This window comes from Trypanosoma rangeli (assembly GCF_003719475.1).
Source record: "Trypanosoma rangeli strain AM80 chromosome Unknown Tra_15.4_contig_00159, whole genome shotgun sequence".
In the NCBI taxonomy this organism is placed as follows: Eukaryota; Euglenozoa; class Kinetoplastea; order Trypanosomatida; family Trypanosomatidae; genus Trypanosoma; species Trypanosoma rangeli.
In genome coordinates, this window is record NW_021705903.1 from 14,663 (window position 1) to 34,232 (window position 19,570).

A 19,570-nucleotide genomic window follows, 5' to 3' on the forward strand; every position below is an offset into this window, starting at 1 on the left:
TTCCTCCCTCCTCTCTCTCTCTCTCTCTCTCGTTCCGTGTGTTACCGGGACCCCCGCGCCCGTACGTGTCACATACCATTCCATGCGCCCAGCAGCGAGGAGGACAATGTGCCAACGAGCGATCCGTGCAGGGACTAGGCGGCATCGCAGTTTGCTGCTCCCAGGCGCAAAACAACACAAGAAGCGCAGCAGCAACGAAGACAAAACGAATGAAACGCCAGCCGCACCTCCGGTTTTTGTTTTTATTTTTTCACTCTTTTTTATACTGCGTGCGTGCGTACGGGGCTCAGGCGCGCACAGGCGTATAACTCTCCATTCTGCACTTTTTTTTTTTCTCCTTCCCTCCCTCTGTGGAAAATGAAGGGATAGTGAGAAAGGAGTGCGGAACACACAGGAAGAAAAGAAAAATCTAGACTTTCATTCTGCCTGGTCGCGAGAAGCATTCTTGCTGCGTCTGTGGCGATGAGAATAGGAGTTGTCACGGGAGCGATGCCGCTTTCTCCTGTGTGCATCCCCGGGCGCCGACCATCCGTTCCTGCTGGCGATTCCGCTACTATTACTATTACCACCACCACCGCCCCCGCTTGCTCCTCCTCCTCCCATTACAATTGTTGGGTTCCTCTGCGACCCCGACGTAGATAAAAAAGACACCGGCTGCTGTTGCTGTAGTGATGATGGTGGTGGCAATGCACCGGTAAACAAGTGATCCACCTCGGCAGCAGGTCGTATCATTTTCTCCAGCAGCGGACATTCCACCGCGGCGAGCAGCTGGACGGGGTGAATGCCTTCCGCGGTGCCAGCTGTTTTCCCCACCTCCTGCAGTCGCTTCGTCAGTGCAGCACGGAAGGCCGCCTCATACCGACTTACAAGGCCCATGATGCGTCGCATGTGAAGCGTGAGTGTGTACGCCTTCCAGTCACCAAGTGGCGTGGCCTGCTCCAAAAACCGTGTCACCGCACGCGTGGTGTCGGCAATGAGAATACGTAGTAACATTCCTGCATCCTTCTCCGAGGCCGGAAGAGAGCGAGGGAGCCACCCGTTCCCACGCTCGTTGTCCTCCGCCTCGGCAGGCGCGGGCTCCACCTGTCGCTGCTGCTGCTTTGCATGCGTGTGATGATGATGAAAGAAGCTCTGCTTGTACGGCAGCACAATGTCGTTTGCGACCACCCCCAAAAAGGCAGACAGAGAGGCACACTCCAGCTTGGTGGCATGCGTCAGCTTGGTGTTTGCCTGCAGGACCACACGACGCACAACCTCCAAGAGAGCCTGCGGCTCAAACAGCCCCGATACCGTCATGAGCCACTTTCTCAGAGCCACACCAGACGCCACCCCATCCACGACGGAAATACGGGCACGCTGTATGAGTGCCACAACTAGTGGCTCCACGTACGACTTCACTGCCGCAAGCGGGAGCGGCCGCGTATCACATTGTCGTTGCGCTGCATTTCGTGAAGTTTGTATTTCTTCCTCACACTTCTTGACATCGGGCCTCTTGACCTGCGCCTCCGTCGCCGTGCCGTTCCCCGCAATCCCAGACTCTGCCTTGCCGTCAGCTTCCACAACGACCGTCGTCACCAGAGCGTGCTGCTCTGGCAGTTTTGTCTGCGACGACACCTCCGCCCCGTCCCGCTTTCTACGCAACAGGTCCACATCCCGCAGAATCGCCGCCTCCATCGCGGATTCAGCTTTGGCCTGTGAACCGGACTCCTTCTGCTTTGCGGCGTGCTGCTCCAGTGTGGCCCGGCGCTCCAGCAGCGTTCTCGTCGGAATAAATTTCATGTAGTTGCGGTTGCAGACCCGCAGGAGCGCCATCGCCGCGACTCCGGCACGTGCGTCAACATCTTCAAACTCCGCGTTGCAAAACCAGTCATGCCAGGCATGCGGCGTCGTCGTCGTCGCTTCCTCCTCTGTCTCTGCTGCAGCAGGAACACCACCAGCAGCAACAGCAGGCTGCGCTGTTACGTCTCCAAGCATGCATCCCCCACGAAGCAGGAATGCCATGGGCAGTGGTGGCGCCCACCCCTCCTCTGTGCCGTTGCCCCTGCTGCCTTGCGGCGCCATTCCAGGTCTACCCGCGTGGTTTGGTGGAGGGACTGGACGCTGTGTGCAAAGCTGCTGTGCAATGGCCCGCTGAATGGCATGCCGCCTGGCAGGGTCCCAGTACGTGACGCTGCTGCAGAGCCGCAGTACACCAAAAAACAAAGACGACATCGCATCTGCCGCCACCGAATCTGTCACGATGCGTCGATCGACGTCACCCCGCACACGAGCCGCCACCAGCGCCCCGATGTGGACAATCATGTCAACAAAAAGGTCCCGCACCATCGCGTGGTCCTCCCCCTTTTGTGTCCCCCCCATTGCGGACAACCGCCGCGACGACGTCTCTGCCGTTTGTGACATGAGAAGTTCGTGAAAAAAATGCAACGCGTCGTTCTTGGCGTTCAGCGCAAGACGCAGCGGCTGGCGACAGTAGTAGCCACGCGGCAGCTCCTGAAAGTACGCCACCTCCGCCGAGAGCGGGTAGCGCAAGGCGCAGCTCAAGTGTTCTTGATCGCTGCAGGTGCTGTAGTCAACCCCAATGGCCCGCAGGGGAGGGAGAAAAAAGGCGGTAAGGCCGTGCCGTTCCCGCCGCACGATATGCTCGTGCAGGTACGTTATCATGCGCCTGCCTGGTGCAAAGAAGCGACGCGCGGCGCGGCGCACATGATGCAGCATATGAATCTCAAAGAGAGGCGTCTCGTGGCAGATAAACGCCAAAAACATAAGCCACTCACTCGCCGCCGCACCCTTGAGCTCGGAAAAAGCTGTGAAGGCCTCATCCATCGCGGCTGCAATAAAGCGCTCCAGCACAAGTGCAACAGCGTCGGCGGATGTCACCGCTGCCGCTTCGTGGCTTGCCAGATCCGCGCAAAGGCTCACTAACGCCTGCTCGACGGCACAAAACACAGAGAAGTACTTTGGGAAAAACGTCCTTGCCACGGCATTCTCCTTCAATGCTTCCTCCACAAACGCCATGGCGCGCGCCTCACTGGAGCACCCCTTATCGGTAATCACCGCTTCACAATCACACAGCGCCGCCACATGATTGCTGGGACACAAAAACGTTAACAAATGCCGTAGTGTTGCAATTGGGCGCTGCACCAACAAAACACGCAGCACCCGGGTGCTGAGGCTGCTAGGGCGGCCCGTTTCGTCCAGCGCACATGACAAGACATGACTCATCTTCATGTTACACGCCTCCACAAGTGTCCATTGACCGCTGGCTGCTGTGGCCGACGACACCTCCACGCGTCTTTCGTAGGAGGCCAAAAAAGATTTAAGCGCCATGTGCTGCCGCGTCTCAACATCCTCGCCGACGCCACGCTTTGCCTGGTCGCCGGTAAGACGCGACACGTCTTCACGCGTCGCGTAAAAGGCATGTGCCATTGTGTCTACAAGCATCATCATCCACGGAGATGTCTCATCCAACTGCGCCAAGAGCGCAAATACACGTTCCACCTGCTGCTTGAGTCTCCGTATCCACTCAAGCGCCTCCGGGCTTGTGGTGGTATCTCCGGCGTCTTTTTTGCCATTATCCACATGCCTCTCTGCCGTGTTCTCCTCCTGTTTATTATTATCCTCTTCCTGCTGCTGCCGCGGCAGCGGTGCGAGTGAGTAGAGAAAGCCAATGCACACAGGCAGCCATCTAGCGATCATCTGCACTACGCTTCTAGCCTTGGCTGAGGTTGCCACCACAACGTGCGGGCGTGGGAGGCCCCGCATCCCCGCAACCTCCGCGGGAGTAAGAGGCACTGCCAGCAACCTCAGCACCCGAACCGCGCGGCAGACAAGTGTACAGGCCTCGTCGCGTCGTTCTTGCGCCGTGGAGGATTCCGCTGCCGCACACACCCGCTGCACTTCCTCCTCCAGCCTCTGCATCTCGATGAGAAAGGCCTCCCACGCATGCTGCACGAGGCGCGGCAGCCACTTCTCCTGTTCAACAGGCGTCATGCCCCAAACATCTGTCAGAAATGTCCACACCACCTCCCGCATAGCGCCGCCTGCCGCTGTTTCCTCCACCCCTGTCTCGTCCCAATTGGACGCATGCGTAAAAACGATACCATCAAGAAAGGTGTCTAGCAGCGACTCGGAGGCCAAACCGCCATCCGCATCCGTGTGGGAGGCCCACCGCGTCGCCCACTCTCCAACGACGGTGTGGAGGAGCATCTCATGGACAGTTTGACGGAGTGGAGGCGTTTCTGGCTCAACCCCGACACTGCCACGCAGCGCATCGCCGTTGCACCTCGCACGCCGCTCCTGCTGCGCTGCAAGTAACGCCTCTAGCAGCTGATTCCGCAGGACAATCAGTTCCGCCTGCCACACACCCATTTGTACCGGATCCACCCCGGCGTCGCCCGCCCCCTTCGCCGTGTCGCCGTTGTATGTCACAGTTGCCTCCATCATCTCCTGGGCCTTCGCCTTCACGCTGTCGATAGAGGCGACAATGTCGACAGCCGCCGTGGGTGGCCCCGTCACAGCCGCAGCCTCCTCCAAAAGCCGCCGATGCGACCACCAAAATTCGCACGACGTACCTGTATTCTCCTGCTGCGCCATTGACACGCAAACACACAGCAGAGACAAAAAGTAAACGAACCTCCTTTTGGGATTAGTTGACCCGGCTCTTGGAGTATATCCTGTCACTTCCCTACTCCAGCGTTCCAGTAAGACAGACAAACCAAACGAGGGCAGAAAGGGTGCGTACACAAACACATATAGCTACGCATGCATCCATTCACCACACACGTACACGCAAAGAGGTGAGAGCATTCCTTCTTGTGTCATCATCCTCTCCTTCTTATATATCCCCTCATTCTTTTTTTTTTTATTCCTCCTCAAATGAAAGCTTTGTCAAAAGAAAGAACAGCATCGAGTGATCAACACATGTGACTAACGTCAGAGTGGTTTCTCAGTGCGTCGCTGCAGAGCCAAGGAACGGCGCACATAAAAAGTGTGATCTGAAACCCCCTGCTGCCGCACCTCAAAGTACTGTGGATACTTCTCAAAGTAATGAAAAGCCTTTACATTCGGTTTGCCCATGCATTTCACCCTCACCTCCTCCGGTATGCCAAGCTCTGTAAAGGGTGACCACTCGTTCGGGATGTACTGCAGTACCATATTAATTTTTTGCTGCCTCTCTGCAATGGGGTCTTGTTGCAAAATTCGTTCATTAATATCTCTGCTTGTTCTGGACAACGCCGAGGCCGCGGGAACCGCCGCAACCACAGGGGGTTCCTCAAGCATCACCCGCCGGGCATGCTCTGGCACCAAATGCGGGGGGGAGCAGTGAATCGTCCTGTTCCGCGCGCTGCCCTGCTGATACACGGTGAAGTGCTGCGGGTAGCGCAGCAGCAACTGCTCCAGCGGTTCCCCGTTCTTTGCCAGCGTCCTGCGACTCGTGGGGGAAAGGGCGCGAAAAAGAGCCCCAATCGGCACTGGGCGGCTCAACACAACTTGAATCTCCTCCAGCAAGTTTTCCAGCGCCTCCTGCCGGGACACCGCCGGTGCTGCGGCGTCCGCGGCACTATGCGGCTCCGACAACGACGAGGTCGAGCCACCCTTCGCCGCTAACGCATCCGATGCCCCGTCGTCGCTGGACGTAGACTGCAGTCGCCGCTGCACTACGACGGCGCCACGGACGTGGTGGGCAACCGTCAGTGCCCCCCCTGCTCCTGCCGCGACTCCGCTGGTGCTGGGGCCTCTGCCAGCGCTCAACAACAAATGCTGCACCACTCTCCCACGCAGGACCCCACGACGCGCCAAAAACATTCTCACTGGTCTCACCTCACAGTGTCGTGTTCCCCCCGTTCTGATTTGTGCCGCGCCGCATGCAAGAAGGAGAAAAGGACAAAAAAAAAGAGGGAGAGAGAGAGAGAGAGACGGAGAGACAGAAGAACAAATAAACGCACTGAAAAACAACAGTCGCAGAGAAGAACAACGAATGCACGGCCGAACACACTTCCAAGAGAGGGCGGTAGGGGAAAAAAGCTAGGGCCAGACAAGAGCGGGAGGTGTTCTCCGTGGTCAAGCCCTTTTTTTTGTTTTCTCTCTCTCTCCCACAAACACACAGAGAAAAATAGATGCATACACGTCCGTTGAGGCTCCACAGACTCTGCGGCAATGCGCGAGGAATCATACCCCAACCTTTTTTTCCTTTTTTCACAGCCATCCAGCGCTACCCAAGCCTCTCTTTGGAGTCCACATCTTCCATCTTCTTCCTCTCCACTGTGAAGACAGTGACCACGCGTCGTCACACACGCTCCTTCGCAATCTATTAAAGTGTCCCCTTCACCTCTGCGCTGCAAAACCGGCAAAACATATACGCACACACACGCTGAGAATCAAGCTCAACGACGTCCCTGCGTGCCGAAGCTACGATTCTCACCGCCCATCCTGCCGCCGCTTCCGCGTCCCCTGAAGCCGCCACCGCCGCCTCCACTGTCACGGCCTCTAGAGAAACGTTCACCACCGCCTCCCCCACCGCGATCATCACGGTTTCCACCACCACCGCGATTGCCACGTCCTCCACGATTGCCACCGCCACCGCTACCGCTACCGCCACCGCCACCGCGGCGGTTAAGCCCCAACATCTCCTGCATCGTCTCTCGTTGCTTCTCGCGCGCTACAAGCTTCTGCAACGCCAGCGGCGCGGCTGCAGCGTACAACACACCATCTGCCGGATTTTTCTTCACCACAAACAGCTGCTTGCGTTGCTCCAGGAAGCTTTTGAGGCCATTGTATTTTTCTGCTACCGCTTCCTGCACATCAGGTGATAGCTGAGCGTGGAGGCTCTTCACTGAAATGGCACCATTCTGCGGAATATGCTTGACAATGCCCGTTAGAATCTTTGAGTCGTCCCGCATCACCATGCGTGTTAGTTCGCTGAGCTCGCCGTCGCCAGTCTTGTTGATAATCGTGCGTCGCACCGCGCCTCCCTTGCCCTCAGCTCCGCCGCCTCTTTCCCTGTCTCGGCCTCTGCTGTCATATCCACCGCGCTGCCCACGGGCAGGACGACCCCCACCGAAGCCTCCTTGGGCTCGCGCTGACAGGAGCAGCGTCATGGGCGTAATTACCAAACACGCACCCGTGCCAGACAGCGACCCGGTCGCTGTCTTACACGCTGTGGCAACGAGGCCACTCAGACCGTACGCGGGGGGATGCAGTATTCGCCGCATACGTATCCCTCCCTTTTTCTCTTTCCTTTTTTTTTAATTCGTTCCAACCAGGGTATATTCAAACGATCGTAAACCACGCCAGCCGCGGGATAAAACTATGACAACAAATTACTCTCAACAGCCACCTGTTTTCCCTCACTAATGTGGTTTCTGTAAATGTTGCCCTTTCTTTCCCTTTCGTTTTATGCACCTTTGTGGTGACGTGCTGTCCCCACACACATGGACCAGCAGAAGACGCAAGGATCAAAAAAGAAAAGAAAAGGGCGACAGTCGCAGCAGTCTATCTTCCGTCCACCGCCGTGCAGAGGCGGCCACTGCACCCGCGTCGTGCAGGATGATCATACAGTCACACTTACGCATATGTATGAGGTAATCTACACGTACGTGCATAACGTTCAGAGGCGGCGGGGGTTGGCACGAAAGGCGTAGGAAACCAACAACCACAACAAGTGAACGAAAAGAACGGGGATGCGTGGGAGGAAGTGGGGGATAAGTATGTCATCCAAAAGAAATTATATATATAATTTCTTTTCCTTCGTTTTGCTCCGAGTGTCAAACACACGAGTGCACGTTAAGCTACTCACCGCTGCTCATTTCCCCTTCGTGGCGTCATTGATCCTCGGTGGTGGCCCAGTAAATTCACCGGCGCAGGCTTCATACACATCGTGTGGCCACGCACGCTTAGTCGCCACTGTGGTCACTTCCCGCGCCATCAACCCTTCGCATAAGACGCAGAGCAAGGCGGAGGAGGCACGCACGCACCTACAAACGCACACACACTTGCAGAGGAATCAACCACGGACACAGGGGCAAAAAAAAAAGAAGGATGGAGAATGGGTAGAGAACGCGCCACGCAATGTCTGCATCCCCCTGTTCCTTTCCTGCAGCAATTAGCGCAGCTCCTCCCCTCCCACATTGCCTCCGTCGGCCGCAAGGAAGAGAGAGTGTGGGAAAGAGGGAGAGTCTAAGAGGACTCCTCTACCGCACTCTCCCTGGTGAGCAAGTTATGACACAAGTATGGAGGTACCAAAAACGTCTCCGGCCCGCCGTCTGCACGGAGACGAGATGATATGAGTGGAGAGAAGGTTTGGTAGGCCCTCAACGCTTGCTCACTGTGACAATCTCTGTCGTGTGCAACATGGAAAAAGTGATATTAGTGGGTGTACGCCAGAAAAAAAAAACAACAACAACAAAAAATCATTCCGTCTTACCAGGTACCTACTAGGCCCACAGAAACATTCCTCTCGCAGCCTCCCGTTCGTCGGGGCTACGCCAGCTTGGCAATTGGCACGGACGTAAGGCAGGAAGCAGAGAAAGGTGGCCAAAAACTTGTGGTGTCGGCGAAGAAATGACGTTTCTCTCGCTTCTGTTACTACCCACAATTCCTCAGCGAACACCACCTCACCCCTTCTTCCTTGTCTGTGCGCAACCCCGAGCGTGTTGCGACAGCGTGCACGCTCGCTGGCCCCACTCGTTTAGTTCGAAATGACACGAACGCCCCACCCACCCCTCTTCCCTGCTGTGCTGCTCTTTTGCTCCTCCTGCCTCACAGCAACGCCGAGGAGGATTGGGGCCGGTGCACCTCCACCACCTCGACGGCACCGTCGATCTCGCGTTGCCGCAGGACGAAGACAGCCACGTCAAGGTTCTCCAGCTCCCGCCCCACGTTCGCCAACAGTGCCCCAAGCCTAGCCACATCACCGGGCTGACGCGAGGAGCAGAGCGCGCAGAACGTATCTGGATCCATGCGGAGTGCTTGCTGCAGCCAGCCATGGCCTATGTCCACCAAGAGCTCTGTCTCCCCCGTCTGTGATCCTCTGTTGACTTCATCCGGGGGAGTGGCGAGCAGGACAAAGAGCGAAAACCGTTTTGCCTCGTCTGGAGAAAGTGCTGAAAATTCCTGAATCTTCAAGTCCGATTTCACCTCTCTGATCACCGCAATTGTCTTAAAAGGGAAGGTGCGCGGGTGATGGGCTTGCCACGCGGAAAGGGGCTGAGGCTGCGAGGCATGAATCGAGGAGGGCTGTAAGGGGGAAGGATTCACAACATTCACGGCGGTGGTCTGCTGTAGATCCGCAAATGCAGCTCCCGCCGCCTCCAACTGTTGTTGTTGTTGCTGCTGTTGCTGCGAGAGTGATGAGGCAGGAGGTTGTGCCACGCTACTGCCGGCATCGGTGTGAGTTTCCGCCGCCCCTTCCGGCGTGGGTGACGTCACCCCCCGCCGCAGCCCCTCCACCGCCTGCTGCACCTGCTTCTTTGGTCGTCCAGACATCTCCTCGAGAGCCTCCTTTGCATGCTTCTCCCAGAATTCCTGCAGCTCCGGCAGAAACCCACCCAACATGACAGTCTGCTGTGAGGTCAGAATGAGCACACCGTGGCGTATTTGCAGTGGAGCAAGAAGGCACAGTTTGGTGCCCCATGCCACGCCTCCCCGCAGCGCATCACACCCCTGACGACAGTCCTCAAAGGCAATAACCCGCGTAAAGCCGTCAGTGAGAATCAGCCGGAGCAGCCGCTGACGACGCCCACGCCAATGTGAGGCGGGGTCATCGCTCTCCATCGACTGCAGCATTTCATACACTGAAATCTGCTGAGCCTCATCTCCCACTGCGTCAGGGGGATCTACGTCAGTGCCCTGCGTCGCCGTTGTTGGGGGTGCCGCCATGGCTCTTAATCGCTGCGCCAACGGGAGCGAGACATCTTCCACGGCATTTACCTGCAGAATAATCGACGCCGCCTCGCCGCCTGCCTCTGTCGGGGGCAGCTGAAAGTCGTCAGGCAGGAGACCCGCTCCACCCGGCAGCTGCGGCAGCACGGGACGGATGACCGACGGGCTCAGCGACGCCAGGTACTCCAGGTTGGCAGAGAGCAACGCATCCCCCTGCAGCTCGCCAGTCGCCGCCCCCATAGAAATGTACGCACCGCGATGTGCCAACACCATGTCCACCTCACGCAGACACGAGGAAACTCACCCACCCCCAAGAGATGAGACGGAACTGTGGAATGAAAAGTAAAACACGCGCAAACAAAAAAATAAATAAAAATGGGCAAAAGAGAAGACAAAAAACAACAACAACAAAGAAAACGCAGGGCATTTAGCACGCATCCAAGAAGAGAGAGATACGGGCTGGGCGTCTTGGCTCACCAAATAACCTCCAAGCAGAAAAAAAGGGCACAAAACCCGCCTTCCATGCCACACACACGAAAAAAAAAAAAAAAGAAAAGAAGAAGAATGTATAATGATGTATATGTATATATGTATATATATATATATATATGGAGGGAAAATGGCAAGAATATCTACAACAACAGCAACAGATACGTCTTTCCTCGTCCCCTCCCCGCCATCATAACCCAATCCTATTCCCTTTGACGTCGATGCATGGTTAGTACAAAATGCATGCGCTTTCTCCCCCCTTTTCCCCCCTTCTCCTTCTTCCTCTTGCTTTCGTTAAACCTCCTCAAGTAGCACAAACCCGTTTTTTTTTTTTTTCTAAAGCACACAAAGGCTTTCAAAAAAGAAAAAATAATAATAAAAACACACCCATTACAGAACTAGTAGGTAATGCACACCTACACATATGCAAACATGTGCATGTATGTATGTTTCTTCTCATTCCTTCCTTATTATCCACCCCTTCTCCTACCACAACTCCGTTAGAAGAAGAAAGCGTGGCACCTGCTTCTCGAGGCCCCTCCGTCTGCCACCTCCCGTTACGCTGGGCGCGTGTTCATTATGCTTCGATGACAACTCTGGCTTCGGGTGATATATATATATATATATATATAAGACATACATGATGTTTTTCCTGGCTTTTTTTTTCCTTGCTCTTATTATTTTCCTTCCCTAACTCTTGCTGCCATTTACTGTGTTTGCCTCCCCCCACTTTCTGCGTCCCCACATCCGATGTATGCTCGCTACACCTGCGCGCACCCACCCACCCAAATACGCTGCCTCGCAGCTGCATCGTCTCCACATCCGCAGCAACGTCAATGATGACAGATGACACTGCTGACGCGTATCTGCTGTTCCCATCGGCAGACTAATATATATCTTTTCTCCCTTCCCCTTTTCCCCCACCCTTTGCTTTCGTTTACGCTCAGCGGACACTGCCGCCGTTGCGGCCGCCGCCCAAGGCTTAGAAAAGGAACGGCAACATGCGCCTCCGCTTCGCCGCCCCCGGGTCGGACTTGACGTAATTCTTGTGCTTCTTCGCCGCCCACTCCGCCATCTGCACAAAGCCGGCGAGGGTGAAGAGCCACGAGGACACCAGGCTCGTGCCTAGGGAGAACGACACCCACGAAAGCACTTCAAACGTATAGTTCGGGCAGGAGACCAGGGAGAATAAAACACCTTTTGGCACGGTGCGGGTCGTGTCCCCGTCACACCGGCGCATCTCACTCAGCTGCTTGTGCACGGTAAAGTTCAGCAGCTCAAAGACAATCATGGCAGCCGCTGAGGCGTTCACCAGGCAGCGATTTGACGGCTCCGTGTACTGCGGGTGACACAGCACGTAGCCAATAAACAAGGCAAAGGTCCAGTAATACACGCAGTTCCGGACAATGTTGCGGCGTGGCATCGTTGCGTGCGAGAATTTGTGCACAAAAACGCTCTCCAGTTCACGCTTGACAAAGTGGGCGGCAAAGAGAGTGATGAATACCTTTTGTGTATAACCAAACCCCTTCGTGATGTTGGTGCCGTAGATAAAGGACGGGCGCAGGGCGTAGCCCAGCAAAATGGCGAGCGGCCCCGCGTACTCCACGATGAAGACAGTGCGGTAACCCACCTGTGGCCCCAAGTCCTTGTAGATGACTTCTCCCCCTTCGTTCACGCCCTGCTCCTTCAGCGGTCGTTTATCCACCAGCACAACGAGTTGCGGCTTCCCATTCTCCGCACCGCCGCCGCCGCTGCCCGCCACCTTGAAGGACTTGCGGTTAACATCCAACTTTGGCTGGTAGACCTTCTTGAGGTCTGCCAGTGTTGCATTAGGGGGGAGCTCCACCACCTCCGACTGCTTCCCAGTCACAACAGTCACCTTCATTCAGATTGCGTATGCGTGTGTGTGTTTTGTTTGTTTGCTTCTTCTTCTCTTCCCACATAAAGATAGAGAGATGCACGGAGTCGTAAGGGGAAGAGCACAACGCACTGAGTCACCACCGTCACACACAGTTACGCACCCGACATACGGCAACTACACAGAGACCTATGCAGTTGCGGGGGATAGACGGAGTTCTCACCACGCTTGCAGGCGCATATACTCACATACACACATACACACACACACTCAAGCTGAGAGGAAGGGAGAGTACATGCGGTGCCATACGCACATGCAGACTTCCCCCTTTAGCTTCAATTCCCTTTGCAATTAGCGAAGATTCAGCGCCACGCTGAGCCTTTAAATACCACATTAAGGAAGTTAGAGTTACCCAAGTCAGCCCCATTATATACATGGGCGCAAATGCGTATGCATACATATACATGTGCGGGCAGATCCCACGAATTACACTGTTTTTGCCTATTTATTCAATACACATCGCCGGGCTTTCTTTGTGGTTAAACACCCCCTCATCTGCTTCCACCTGTGTTTGTGTTATGTGTGTGCGCGTCCGCAGAGGCGCGGAACAACCAATTTCCCATGGCAAAGTGGGCGGAAATCGCAACAGCAAACAATCCAACGGCGGAGTGAGACTCCACAAATGCAAGCAAGCAGCAACACACTGAGGCAGAGGAAAATACAGGACTAGAATAGATAGAACAAAACAACAACAACATAAAAAGCAAAGTCGGTGTGAACACTGAATACAAAGAGAGGAGACACGAGTGGCTGCTACAGGCATGATAAAAATGGGTGATGGAGTGCGTCACCGGCCTGCATGCGACGTCGTGGGTCCCGCTCAAAGCAGCGTGCGATGAAATCGTTCAGTTGCATCGGCCACACCTCGGGGTGCCGCAGCGCGGGCGACAGGTAGTTGTCCTCGAGTGCAGCAAACAAATCTGGTGTCCCCCACCCGCCGTATTCGAGCCCATTGATCATCTGCAGCAAAACACACCCAACGCTCCACATGTCGCTAGAGGCGCAGAACACCGGCGTGCGGCACGCCGGGTGGGTAGGGTTCTCAGCGGCCCAATACACCTCCGGGGCCATCGTACTAAAGTCCCCGAGCTGCATAATGGGGGTGCCAAGGCGCTGTGCGAGTCCAAGGTCGCCTAACACAATTTGGGGCAGTGGCGGGCCATCAGTATCGCCTAGAGGGCCAGATGGCTGTTCCATAGCCAATGGGAATGCTCCGTTCGACTCGGGACCGCTCGAGACCCATGAAGAGGAGAGAAGAATGTTGTCCACCTTCACGTCCAGGTGGCAGAGGCAACAGGTGGTGTTAAGGAAGTGCAGCGCACAACAAAGGTTCCACGCCACGTGTTGAATTTCTCGCACGGAAAAGAATAACGCCATGACAGTGTCCCCGGTGTTATTTACCATGATATCAGGAAACGGGTTCGTGACTGAAAAAGAACCCGTGCAAATCTTGCGACGGGCTCGAATACACTTTTTCAGTGATGAAGGGTAGAAATCAAGTGGGAACCACATGGCATCCCTCTCCACGTCATACATGACATCGCCGGCCAGACTCGTCACACGTCGAGCCCCTTGTAACTGGAAACTCTGAAACTGCAGGCGGGACTCAAGTATGGCAATGGCATCAATGCTTTTCGGATGCACCGCCTGCGCATCTTCTTCTTGTGGCTGTAGAACACCCTCAACTGCACGCGTCTCACGGAGCGCATCTAATTCCTGTTGCAGCCTCTGCACCTCCTGTTCCAGCCAGTGACGAGACTCCGTCACAAGGCGCAGGGAATTGGCCTCATCCAATGACCAGGCCGCCTGTACCCGACTAACCTTTATAGCCACCATGCGACTCGCCCCTCCGCTAGCGGGGGTGTGCGCATTACCCGGGTGATCAGCATTGCCATAATTGCCAGGATTGTCCTCCCCCGATCCCAGCTCCGGCAGAAGGACGGCAGGAACCACAAAACCGTAGTTGCCACGGCCCATGCAACCGCTTAAACCGCTACTGCTCGCCGAGACGGACCTACTGCGGCGAAACTGAGCGTCCAAGTTTTCCTCACTCACCAGGAGTGCAAAGGGAGACGTCCTGGCGTCCGGGTAGCGCGAGCGTAGCTCCTGCACGGTTGGTTCCTCTGCCCGGACCAACGGCACAGTAGTGCCGCTATCCTCATTCCCGACACGGTCCCCGACCTGATCTGAGCTGGACGGCCATTCAAAGACATGACTTTGCCCCTGCTCCTCACGAACATTTTCCTCTTGCTGAGCCTTGTTAGAACAGCATGCGGCGTTGGGCGTGGTCGCATCCACTCGCCTTGGCGCACTCCACGCATGAATAAATGCCATTACGTCTTCCGGGTGGGCGGCGACAAGGTCCATGATGAGGCAGTTTATTGTTTTCTGCACCCCACACCGCCGCACCCAGCGGTCAATAAAAAGAGGCCGCAACGAACACCATTCATCTCCCATCGCTAAGTTTCCGCCTACACTCACCCCTTCCTTCCTTCACTTTCTCTGTGGTTACGTCCCCGCAGCTTCACTCGTGGACCGCACCCAACGAAGAGGAAAACGTCATTCAGCTACAAGTGGTGCCCCTCCCTCCTGGAGACACACGGAGGCGCAAACCAGGCAGCGCATGCTGCACGCATCACCAGCAGCCCCCACCACCCCTTCCGGAGCACACAAGTAAGGTGCAAGTAACAGGAGAAGGTCCACACATAAGGCCCATATATATGTGTGTATATATATATATATATATAAATGTAAAGACTGAGATAGAGACGGATAGAGAAGGAGAAATAAGGAAGGAAACAGAATATATAATAAAGAAACTCTTTTCTCTTGTCCGAAGGCATTTGTGTTCTCTCCTTTTTCTTTTTGTTTGCTACTTTATACCCCACTCATGCTGTCTCAGAAACCCATGCGTGTTTTAAACTAGCTCTATGTCTTTATAGGTGTAAGGCATTGAGGTATGCCGATAGGATAAACGCCGAAGTAGTCCCACCCCATAGCGGGGGACAAAAAGAGGGGAAACGCGATTGGGAGGATATGCGCCCAGTAACAAGGAAGGTCCTCATTTGCCATAAATATATTTGGGATGGGGGACCGTCGACAGGTGGTGTGTTGGCGACAACAACGCAAGACGAACCTCCTACCCCCCGTTAGAAAGCAAACAAAGCTGCCACAAGCGAATCATTACTAGTAATACCCCAACTACCACAGTAGGGAAGGGAAACGCAAAAAAAAGAAAAACAACAACAACAACGACGACAACAAAAATATATCATGCATGCAGAGATACACGTCGGCGTTTCCTCCTCTTCCTCAGGCGAGCTCTTATGTTTACTTGCAATAGCATACGCAACTCCACCAAACACGCCTCAAGCCTTCATTCCATCCTTCTATGCAACTACATATACTTTATGTATGTAGCTATGCACGTGTAATGTAATCATTTGAAATTTATAGGGTTATTGCTTCAGACGTATCGCCAAGCATGGTTATATCTCTATGTAAACAGGATCAACCACACTTAGAAAACTAGAAGCCATTGAAGGAAAAAACAAAAACAAAAAACAAAACACCCACACACACAATCGAGAGAAGACAATGATGATGATGATGACTGATGCTCATCCATGCGCCACTCCCTAACCTTCCTACTTCTTGCCACCTGTACCATGCACCGCACTACTGTTGCTGCTACTAGTACCACTACTGCATAAACTTATTCCAGCGGAGGAAGTGGACAGCGCAGTAGCTGTTGATGCGCTTGATACGGACGCAGATGCGGAGGGTAAAGGCACAGATGCGGATGCACCACTGCCCCTGCCCCTTGAGGCTCGTTTCTTCAGCATACGCTCCGCCTCACGGTCCTCCTTTTCCTTGTACCATGCTCGCTTCTTTTCCCGCAGCATCTGTCGCATGTTCCTTCCCTCCAGCGTCCGAGGCGTGGGGGCCGAGGGGAAAATGACACTTCGACAGTTGCTCGTCCCGCAGCTACACGCAAAGGGCGGCATGCGTTCATCGCACAGCGTCGCGTAGTCAACAGTGAGCTCCTCGCCCACATTTATCTTCCGCTTCGCCACCAGCGTGAGGGTGCAACCCTGCATGAACTGCATGTTTGGCTCACACGAGTGCCGAATTGCCACCGCCTGGTGCAGTCGATCCCCACGTAAAATGACGCAGCCAACGGTGGGGTCCTCCTCGCCTAGTTTGTAGAGCGCCTGGGCAACGACAGGAACGGGATGAACGGCGTCGCCGAACAGGCTTTTACCGGCCCGCACCGTCTTGCTCGCACGTGTGGAAAAGTTCCCCTTTGAGTCGTGGCTGATAAAATACCATGGACGACGAGCCGCCTGCTCCCGCACTGCGCGGAGTATGGCGTTTCGAATAAACCGATCATGGTCCCACGACTTATCGCCCTGCACCATCACATCTGCAAAGTCCCCACCATCCTTCTCGTCGTACCACATCCCACAGTTGGGGTTAATTTCCAGAAAGTACACGTCCCCCTTGGCGTCAATGCGGAAGTCCACACGGCCATAGCCAACTCCGTTCATAATGTGTCGAAACGCGTTACGGGCAGTGTCGATGATGAGGGGGTAGGCAGGGTCGCTATGTGGCAGGAACCCATAGGCGTTGTCGTTGCACTCCATCGTCCACTTCTTCTCAAAGTACGCAAAGTCATCATCATTCTGCAGAAACTTAAACATGAGTGGCTTAAAGACCTTCACCCCAAACTGGCTTCCGCTATCCGCGCAGGCGAGAACGGTGCCCTCGCGGCCGCGAATGAACTCCTCGACGAGGGCATGATTGAACTCGGCCAAAAACGCCTGCACCTTCACCTTCAGCTCATCCAAGTTGTCGCAACGGCTGTCCTTATGTATCCCCACCGAGGCGTACCCGGAGAGGTGCTTCACAATGACAGGAAAGCGCAGGTGACGACACTTCTTCGCCAGCCCCTCGGCGTTCTCCAGCAGCACAAAGTTGGGCGTATTCACGCCTGCCGCGCCGACAAGCAGCTTCATGTCAATCTTACTTGGCTCAAAGCTATGCGAGTCGGTGCCGGTGAAGGCAGCGTTGTGTTCCTCGAGCGCTTCCACCACGTCAATACCTGCCCGCTTTTCGTCCTTCCCACCATCGCAAAGGTTGAAAAAAACGTCAAACTTGTTGGAGGTCACCAACTCCCGTACATGGCGGTAAGCATCGCTCTTCCGCAGGGCCACCTCCGTGAATGTGTACCGTTTCTTGTCCTTCACCCAGTGGGCAGGGCTGCAGTGGTAGTTGTCAATCTCCGCCGTCACGGAGTCACTGCCCTCGTAGCTGCTGTTGAGCACACACACGCGAAGCTTAGGCGCCGCGGCATTTGTCTTCTGGGCACGCTTGCGTCTTGTGCAACGAGCATTTACCCCACCAGTTCCAGCTGCGTTGGCAGACACCGACGCGGAACTGGCACCTGCTGCATTGCGTGATGCTCCACCGCTGACTTGTGCGGACGTCATCGTTGTCGCTGCCGCCGCCGTCGCCCTCTTCACGCGCTTCTTCTTCTTCAGACCCCTCGTGCGTTGCAGCACCTTCGTTGTCTGCTTCTTCCGCCTCAGCGAGGAGGCACCACCACCATTGCTGGTGTTCCCACCGCCGTCACCTCCGCCGCTGTCGCTGATGTGACCGTCGCTGTTGTTGTTGTTGTTGTTGTTGCCGCTGCCGCTGGTATGGCTGCCAGATGTATGCGTCACCGTTACGGCCTGCGTCGCTCCGTTGTGTATGCCATGACTGTGCGCGTGCCCCGCCATCGGTGAGTTGCCTGTGGTGTGTCCACCGCCTGCGTGCGACGTCCCAACCCCATGACCCCGACCAGAGCTAAAACCCTTTTGCGGCGTCGTCACGGAGGCGTGTGACACTCGGCTCCTCCGCGCCTCCCATGCGGCGTCGCACGCAGCAGCCGGGCAGTGCGTGCAACAGGCTGCTGCGATGATGCCCGAGCGCCGCAGGGCCAATCTGAGCATCACTGCGATCGCAGCTGCTACAGCTGGAACAACAACAACAACAGAAAAGAAAGGAAGAAAAAAGCCATTGAAAGAGCACCAGCGGAGCCCAACACTTACACACAACATCTCAAGGATTCATCGCATCCCTCTGTCTCGTCCATGACACGCCGCAACAATCTCACGGAAAACAAGACCAAAAAAGACGCCTCACCTGTTCAAAAAAAAAACACACACAACAACAGAGGCTGTTCATATACCAACACATGCCCACTCACATCTACTCTTTCTCTCACACACACAAAGCGCCAAACACACGGGACAAACCGAAGTAAAGTCCCCCTCCCTCACTTCCCCCTAAAAAAATACTACCAAAAAATTCATAAAAAACATGCAATAAAAAAAAGAAACACACCCACACCTGCAGTGCAAGCACACATACAGGGGAGACGGCCACGCACTGCTTCACACTTCCCCCCGCAGGCTCACTCAAGACGATGCATGCGCAAATGTGCGCAGGGAAGCGGGCAGCAACCTTTTCCATTGCGCCAGCGGCAAGCGGCAAGCAGCGGACACCGGCACAATGACAAAAAACATGGCTCATCACAAATCACCCTCTACTGCCGCATTCGGCTTAAGCTTTCCTGGGCGCACGCGACCAAAAATCAAAAGACCTGAAGGATCGTGCAGCATCGCCTCCTTGCCGTTTTTCCAGTAGAAGCGCAGCACGCGGGAGTAGTTTTTGCCATCCCACAGCACGTTGTCAAAGTTCTGCTCCGCAATGTACACCAGCTGGGGCTGCAGCCGCTCCTTCTGCAGTTCACGCAGGCTGTCCTCACCACCTGCGGCCTCCACGTCATCCTCCACCTGCACCACAACGGCGAGGTGGCCCTCGGGAAGGCCATTCTCTCTCTGCGCAGCCCACACAACAATATCCGCAACCTTTGGGGCGAGCCGCTTGCGCAGCTTCACCGTCGTGGCCTCCGCCGCGTTTAGCAACCTGATAGCCTCGTACGACCGATCAGTGGCTATGCCCCCATGGAACTCGAGAGTCGACCAGTGGCTGACGACGTCACGCGTCGAGTAGATGAAGCTTATGCCGCGGATCAGGTAGAAGAAGCGGACGATGTACTCCGCCGAATCCCAGCAGGTCCCGGTCCCCCGTGAGTGCAGGGTTCCTAACGAAAACGGCGCATGCCGCACGTCGTGGGGATGGCTGAGTGCGACGAAGGCGTACACATGCGTCTTCCAGAGCCGGTGACAATTACTGAATGCGGGAATGCCATGCGCGTAGCCAAGGAGGGTGCCG

At 55.4% G+C, this 19,570-nt stretch overlaps 8 protein-coding genes across 8 annotated transcripts, besides 11 other annotated features; 1 reads left to right on the plus strand and 7 right to left on the minus strand.

Moving 5' to 3' along the window:
• Positions 1 to 3: 3 nt before the first annotated feature.
• Positions 4 to 31: a microsatellite.
• Positions 32 to 417: 386 nt separating this feature from the next.
• TraAM80_05082 (putative dynein heavy chain) lies at positions 418 to 4,593 on the minus strand (the record flags this gene model as incomplete). The annotated part of the gene is made up of 1 exon (XM_029381977.1): positions 418 to 4,593. One exon carries the CDS (start codon positions 4,591 to 4,593, stop codon positions 418 to 420), a length of 4,176 nt encoding a protein of 1,391 aa, XP_029238178.1.
• Positions 4,594 to 4,932: 339 nt separating this feature from the next.
• On the minus strand, positions 4,933 to 5,805 carry TraAM80_05083 (uncharacterized protein; the record flags this gene model as incomplete). The annotated part of the gene is made up of 1 exon (XM_029381978.1): positions 4,933 to 5,805. One exon carries the CDS (start codon positions 5,803 to 5,805, stop codon positions 4,933 to 4,935), a length of 873 nt encoding a protein of 290 aa, XP_029238179.1.
• An 88-nt stretch (positions 5,806 to 5,893) lies between these two features.
• Positions 5,894 to 5,931: a microsatellite.
• Positions 5,932 to 6,383: 452 nt separating this feature from the next.
• Positions 6,384 to 7,211, minus strand: TraAM80_05084 (putative mitochondrial RNA binding complex 1 subunit; the record flags this gene model as incomplete). The annotated part of the gene is made up of 1 exon (XM_029381979.1): positions 6,384 to 7,211. The coding sequence occupies one exon, from the start codon at positions 7,209 to 7,211 to the stop codon at positions 6,384 to 6,386; it is 828 nt and encodes a 275-aa protein (XP_029238180.1).
• A 1,546-nt stretch (positions 7,212 to 8,757) lies between these two features.
• TraAM80_05085 (apurinic/apyrimidinic endonuclease) lies at positions 8,758 to 10,152 on the minus strand (the record flags this gene model as incomplete). Its single annotated transcript, XM_029381980.1, has 1 exon — positions 8,758 to 10,152. The coding sequence occupies one exon, from the start codon at positions 10,150 to 10,152 to the stop codon at positions 8,758 to 8,760; it is 1,395 nt and encodes a 464-aa protein (XP_029238181.1).
• An 82-nt stretch (positions 10,153 to 10,234) lies between these two features.
• Positions 10,235 to 10,296: a sequence feature (A-rich).
• A 119-nt stretch (positions 10,297 to 10,415) lies between these two features.
• Positions 10,416 to 10,441: a microsatellite.
• A 2-nt stretch (positions 10,442 to 10,443) lies between these two features.
• Positions 10,444 to 10,485: a microsatellite.
• A 492-nt stretch (positions 10,486 to 10,977) lies between these two features.
• Positions 10,978 to 11,000: a microsatellite.
• Positions 11,001 to 11,350: 350 nt separating this feature from the next.
• TraAM80_05086 (3-oxo-5-alpha-steroid 4-dehydrogenase) lies at positions 11,351 to 12,253 on the minus strand (the record flags this gene model as incomplete). The annotated part of the gene is made up of 1 exon (XM_029381981.1): positions 11,351 to 12,253. One exon carries the CDS (start codon positions 12,251 to 12,253, stop codon positions 11,351 to 11,353), a length of 903 nt encoding a protein of 300 aa, XP_029238182.1.
• Positions 12,254 to 12,468: 215 nt separating this feature from the next.
• Positions 12,469 to 12,499: a microsatellite.
• A 540-nt stretch (positions 12,500 to 13,039) lies between these two features.
• Positions 13,040 to 14,743, minus strand: TraAM80_05087 (putative protein kinase; the record flags this gene model as incomplete). Its single annotated transcript, XM_029381982.1, has 1 exon — positions 13,040 to 14,743. The coding sequence occupies one exon, from the start codon at positions 14,741 to 14,743 to the stop codon at positions 13,040 to 13,042; it is 1,704 nt and encodes a 567-aa protein (XP_029238183.1).
• Positions 14,744 to 15,000: 257 nt separating this feature from the next.
• Positions 15,001 to 15,039: a microsatellite.
• Positions 15,040 to 15,511: 472 nt separating this feature from the next.
• Positions 15,512 to 15,553: a microsatellite.
• A 278-nt stretch (positions 15,554 to 15,831) lies between these two features.
• Positions 15,832 to 15,870: a microsatellite.
• Positions 15,871 to 15,883: 13 nt separating this feature from the next.
• Positions 15,884 to 15,905: a microsatellite.
• Positions 15,906 to 15,933: 28 nt separating this feature from the next.
• On the minus strand, positions 15,934 to 18,282 carry TraAM80_05088 (methyltransferase/D-alanine--D-alanine ligase; the record flags this gene model as incomplete). Its single annotated transcript, XM_029381983.1, has 1 exon — positions 15,934 to 18,282. One exon carries the CDS (start codon positions 18,280 to 18,282, stop codon positions 15,934 to 15,936), a length of 2,349 nt encoding a protein of 782 aa, XP_029238184.1.
• Positions 18,283 to 19,042: 760 nt separating this feature from the next.
• TraAM80_05089 (uncharacterized protein) lies at positions 19,043 to 19,348 on the plus strand (the record flags this gene model as incomplete). The annotated part of the gene is made up of 1 exon (XM_029381984.1): positions 19,043 to 19,348. One exon carries the CDS (start codon positions 19,043 to 19,045, stop codon positions 19,346 to 19,348), a length of 306 nt encoding a protein of 101 aa, XP_029238185.1.
• Between the last annotated feature and the right edge of the window lie 222 nt (positions 19,349 to 19,570).